The sequence below is a fragment of the Babylonia areolata genome, chromosome 21 (assembly GCF_041734735.1).
Source record: "Babylonia areolata isolate BAREFJ2019XMU chromosome 21, ASM4173473v1, whole genome shotgun sequence".
NCBI classification, from domain to species: Eukaryota; Metazoa; Mollusca; class Gastropoda; order Neogastropoda; family Buccinidae; genus Babylonia; species Babylonia areolata.
The window spans coordinates 8,477,442-8,483,441 of record NC_134896.1 but is presented as its reverse complement, the minus strand read 5'-3'; the positions used below and the strand labels follow the sequence as shown (position 1 = coordinate 8,483,441).

The window sequence follows — 6,000 nt, the reverse complement described above, 5'->3', positions numbered from 1 at the left end:
GCTGTTTGCGATGCCTTCACGACACACAGACACTGCGGGGTGTACGTCCCTGGTCCTCAGGTACGCTTTCAGTGGCTTGGTGTGTGAATGGGTGTGTGTGGTAGTGTGTGTGTGTGTGTGTGTGTGTGTGTGTGTCCAGCGTCAAGTCAGTCCTTCTGTATGGAGCAGAGACATGGAGGACAACAAAGACCACCATCAGGAAAGTGCAGACCTTCATCAACAGCTGCCTGAGAAGGATCCTCCAGATACGCTGGCCCGACACTATCAGCAACGCAGACCTGTGGCAGCGTACCAACCAGCTGCCAGCCGAAGACGAGATTCGGCGCAGAAGATGGAGATGGATCGGGCACACCCTGAGGAAGCCAGACAGTAACATCACCAGGCAGGCACTGAAGTGGAATCCCCAGGGTAAATGGAACAGAGGAAGGCCAAGAAACACCTGGCGACATGACCTCGAGGCAGACACCAAGAAGATGGGGCACACCTGGAGACAATTAGAAAGGGCAGCCCAGGACAGAGGACTCTGGCGGACTGTTGCGAGCGGCCTATGATCCAGGGAGAGTGATGGGCATAACTGACTGACTGACTCTCTGTGTGTGTGTGTGTGTGTGTGATGTGTTTGTGTTATATATATAGATATTTGTGTTTGTGTATGTGGCAGTGTATGTGTGTGTGCGTGTTGGTGTGTTAGTGTGTTAGTGTGTATGTATTTTGTGTGTGTTTGTGTATGTTTGTGTGCATGTGTGTGTGCGTGTGTAAGTGTGTAAGTGTGTGTGTGTGTGTGCTTGCTTGCATATACATGTGTGTAACTGCAGGTGTGTATATGTATGTATGTTTATTATGTATATGTGTGTGTTAGCGTGCATGTACATGTGAGTTCGTGTGTGTGTTATGTGTGTGTGTGTGTGTGCTTGCATATGTGTGTAAGTGCAAGTGTGTATGTGAATGTATGTTTATTATGTATATGTATGTGTTAGTATGCATGTATGTGTGAGTTTGTGTGTGTGTTGTGTGTGTGTGTGTGTGTGTGTGTGTGTTCGTTCTTTAGTTTAACGTCTTTTCACTGTGAGTGATATTAGATGAGGGTAGGAAAAAGATCAAGGGGGGGTTGGGGGCTTGCGGGGGTGGGGAAAGAAATTACTGTGTGTGTGCTTGCATATATGTGTAAGTGCAAGTGTGTATGTGTATGTATGTTCATTATGTATATGTGTGTGTGAGCGTGCATGTGTGTGTGTGTGTGTATGTGTGTTTTTGTGTGAGTATACTGTGTGTATGTGTATGAATGATTTCAACGGTTATTCTCAGTGCGTTCTCGTCACCGTCTGTGCAGGGATCCTGCACACAGAACATCACTGACTCACAAGAGGGCAGCACTGAGATCTACTCTCCGTCCAGCCGCTGTTTTCTGTCCTCCGTTGCAACAGCACTGGCACAGGTATTGCCTCTCGATCTGACCCTATGTATAATGATAATAATGATATTGCTACTACTACAATTAATAATGTTTAATATGATAGTGATACTACTACTAATTATTGGGTATTGTATTTGTATTTGTATTTCATTTTTCACAACAGATTTCTCTGCTCTAAGTTCATGCTGCACACGGGACCTCGGTTTGTCGTCTCATCCGAATGACTAGTGTCCAGACCACCACTCAAGGTCTAGTGGAGTGGGAGAAAATATCGGCGGCTGAGCTGTGATTCGAACCAGCGCACTCAGATTCTCTCGCTTCCTAGGCGGACGCGTTACCTCTAGGCCATCACTCCATTGTTATGTATTATATTATATTATATTATATTATATTATATTATATTATTATTATCACCAATAGTAATGGTAATTTGTTATTTACGCAGCACTATAAATACAAGCAGAAGCAAGCACTAAGCCCTTCACAAATCCAGGACATGAAATAGATGGAGTAAGCATGTGAGATGAAGTACAAACTATGAAGTCATAAAAACTCAGTCATTGATAGTAGAAAAACACAATTTACAAGAGTTTATGTGGATACTTTACATTGCAGGATGAAGAAGAGTTTATGTCAATACTTTACATTGTAGAGTGGAGAAGAGTTTATGACCATATTTTACATTGCAAGATGAAGAGTTTATGTCAATACTTTACATTGCAGAGTGGAGAAGAGTTTATGTCGATACTTTACATTGCAGAGTGGAGAAGAGTTTATGTCAATACTTTACATTGTAGAGTGGAGAAGAGTTTATGTCAATACTTTACATTGTAGAGTGGAGAAGAGTTTATGTTGATACTGTACATAGCAAGATAAAGAGTTTATGTTAATACTTTACATTGTAGAGTAGAGAAGAGTTTATGTCGATACTTTACATTGTAGTCATCATCATCATCAGAGTGGAGAAGAGTTTATGTCAATACTTTACATTGCAAGATGAAGAGTTTATGTTAATACTTTACATTGTTGGACAGAGAAGAGTTTATGTCGATACTTTACATTGCTTGATGGAGAAGAGTTTATGTCGATACTTTACATTGTAGAGTGGAGAAGAGTTTATGTCAATACTTTACACTGTAGAATTGTAGAAGAGTTTATGTCAGTAATTTACATTGCTTGATGGAGAAGACTTTATGTGGATATTTTACATTGTAGAGTGGAGAATAGTTTATGTTGGTATTTTACGTAGCAAGATGAAGAGTTTATGTTAATACTTTACATTGTAGAGTGGAGAGGAGTTGATGTCAATACTTTACATTGCAGGACTGTGAAGAGTTTATGTCAATACTTTACATTGCTTGATGGAGAAGAGTTTATGTCGATACTTTACGTTGCAGAGTGGAGAAGAGTTTGAGAAGAGTTTATGTTAATATTTTACATTGTAAAATGTAGAAGAGTTTAAGTCAGTACTTTACATTGTAAGATGGGGAAGAGTTTATGTCTTTTTTTTTTTTTTTTTTTTTTGTACCCGGACTTTCTTGGGTCGACCACCGTTTTATTTTGTATATAAATCACACAATGCCAAATAAATAAATAGCGTTTATGGAATAAATACGACTTTACACTCACTGATTTTGGGCTTGTTACAATAATATTGAAGGAAAATGTACAAGTCATACAATTAAGTGTACAAAACTTATCTGTTTGTTTTTTTTTTCTTTTTTTTCTTCACCTTCATTCATACACAATTCTAAGTCTGTCTGTTTCTTCATATATGGACAATCACGTTGCAAAACTTTAGTGTTGGAAGATTGTTTGGTTTGTCTGGGGGGTGGGGAGGGGTTGAGGGGGCTGGGGGGGGGGGGTTCATGCTCTGGTGTGCTTTCTGTGTGCATATTTGTCTCTTTCTCACTTCTCATTTGATCATTTGACGTTATTTGTAGATGGAAGTGTTTTTTTCCATGTGAATTCGTCTTGTTTCAAATTCTCGTTCAAAAATAACCTGTAAGGAAAAGACTGATTTGGTCTTTTTATAGATACTGACACACATTTTACCCACTAAAATTATATTATTGATATACGCATAATTTCCTTTTAGATATGGTGAATTTTCAATCCCAAACAGGATATCTGATGCTGACAGTTTCAAGTGGACACTTGTTTCTGTTAGTAGGTTTTGTTCAATATACTTCCAGAAGTTGTGTGTTACTAGGCAATCAAAAAAAAAGTGTTCAATGTAATCTACCAAATCTTTACAATAGGGACATTTATTGTTTTCTGCTACTTTCATTTTGTTTAGAAGGATATTGGTGGGGTAGATGTTGTGTAAAATTTTCCAGTGCAGAACTCTTAATCTAGTTTCTTTTGTTATATCTCTCGCTATAGACCAGATTGACCCGAGTAAGTGGATACCAAATTTTCTGAGCCAGAAGTAGTATGCGTTGGGAACAGTTTTCTCTTTGTTTACGAGTGTATTTTTTTTAATCTGTTTTAAATTTGTGTTGTACAGGCTTACATCACATTTCTGTGTTTCATCCTCCTTTTCCCCTCTTTCTATCCATTGAAGCCATGCCTTTGGTATCGAATTTATCAATGCGTTATATTCAAAAACAATGCCTGCTTTGTTTTTACGCACTATATCCTGTATCTCTCTTAAAGACAACACTCTATTTTCCCTGAAATTAATTATGTCCTTTACTTGTTCAAGACCTTTCTCATTCCAAGATTTGAAGAATAATAATTTGTTTTTATACTTTATCAAGGCGTTGTTAAACAGCAATTGGGAGTGAAAGTTGTTACTTTTGATGTCTGAAAGTGATTTTAACGGCCTGCTGTCAAGATACGAACTAACTACATCTTTCCAAAAATCGTTATCTATCATGTTCAAACCTATTAGATCTTTTGATCTACAATTTAAGAGAAACACATTTTCTTTAACAAGTTTATCCATGTGCCATTTAGGGATCACACTCCAGTTTTCCTTGGCTGTCGCCCCAAACAGTTTCCCTGCCCATTGTAGGTGAAAACATTTTTGGAGCTGGATCATGTTTATCATGTTCAGACCACCTTCTTCTACACTCGCTTCCATTACTTTTCTTTTTACTTTCTCGAAAGCTTTCTTGTTACTGTGTTTTTTCTGCCACAGAAACTTGTACAGAATTGAGTTTATTTTATTCAGAACCTCAGCTGGAAGGCCAATCGACTGCATAACGTAAATGAACTGACTGACAAGAAATGATTTTATCACGACTACTTTCCCTTGAATACTTAAGTCACGTTTACTCCACTCTTTAATGAGTTTGTTCACTCGATCAATCCTGCTTGTCCAGTTATCTTCAATGTCTTTGGCCATTCGGTTACTTTCGAAATGGATTCCTAATATCTTTATTCTATCTACTGTTGAGAATGGAAGATTTACCTCTCTTTTCTGTCTACCTAGTCTTAGTGCCTTTGTTTTATGTTCATTCAATTTCAGTCCAGAGAATCTTTCAAAAGAAGTAAAAATGTTAAACGATCTATTCATGTCCTCTATATCTCTAAGAAACAAGGTTGTGTCATCTGCCAGTTGTTTTACTTTTAAATGCACATCCTCATTTCTCTCGGATCGAGGGGTTACAATTCCCACTATGGGACTGTTTCTTATTTTAATAGCTAATAATTCAACAGCTAACACGAATGCCAAAGGTGAAAATGGGCATCCTTGTCTAATACCACACAGCACGTCGAAAGGTTCAGATATCCAACCACCATGATTAACAGAACTTGTACAACCTTTAAATAAGACAGTAACCCATTTTTGAAAGACTGGTCCAAAACCAAAGACAGAAAAAGCATTTACCAAGAAACTTTTTGATATGGAGTCGAATGCTTTAGAGTAATCTACTGCTAATAAGTATCCCGCTTTCTTTGTTTTATTCAGATAATTAATAACGTCATCAATCGATCTGATAATTGTAGATATGTTTCTGCCCTTAATGTAACCTGCTTGATCTTCATTAACTAAAGTGTGAACAACGGACGACAGCCTTTCTGCTAGTGTTTTTGCAAGTAGTTTGTAATCTGTATTGAGTAGGGTTATAGGTCTCCAATTATTTAGCTTATCTCTTTCTAGATCTTTTCCTTTGTGTATCAATGTTATAATTCCTTGCTTCTGAGAGTAAGATAGTTCACCTTTATTAAAGGATTCTACGAAGGAATTTGTCACAATACTGCCTATTTTATACCAAAATGTTTTAAAGAATTCTACTGTAATTCCATCACAGCCTGGGGCAGACCCGTTCTTCATTTTCGCAAGTGCATTGCTCGTTTCTTCTAAGGTGACAGGTCCCTCACACACAGCAGCATCCGTACCATTCAAACGAGGGAAAAATTTTCATCTGCCATAAATATATCAGTTGCTTCCCTTACATCTTCTTCTGCTGTTGTCTGACTATATAAGTTTTTAAAGTAAGACACCTGTTCAAGTAGTATTTCTCTTTGATCTGTTATAACTTCACCAGTTTCTTTACTAAGTCTTGTTATAATTTTCTTTTTGGCTCGAGCTTTTTCTAAATTACAAAAATATTTTGTGTTTCGTTCACCCTCCT

The 6,000-nt window shown here is 37.8% G+C and overlaps 1 protein-coding gene across 2 annotated transcripts in view; it reads left to right on the top strand.

Annotated features, from left to right (window-relative positions):
- The window catches only part of LOC143296059 (ciliated left-right organizer metallopeptidase-like), a 42,407-nt gene that overhangs the window by 30,765 nt on the left and 5,642 nt on the right, over window positions 1-6,000 (top strand). For both annotated transcript variants that reach the window (XM_076607809.1, XM_076607810.1), the window contains 2 exons: window positions 1-60; window positions 1,331-1,435. The exon at window positions 1-60 is cut by the window's left edge and continues 34 nt beyond it. In XM_076607809.1, the coding sequence (XP_076463924.1) occupies window positions 1-60; window positions 1,331-1,435 (165 nt within the window). The remainder of the gene's footprint in view (window positions 61-1,330; window positions 1,436-6,000) is intronic.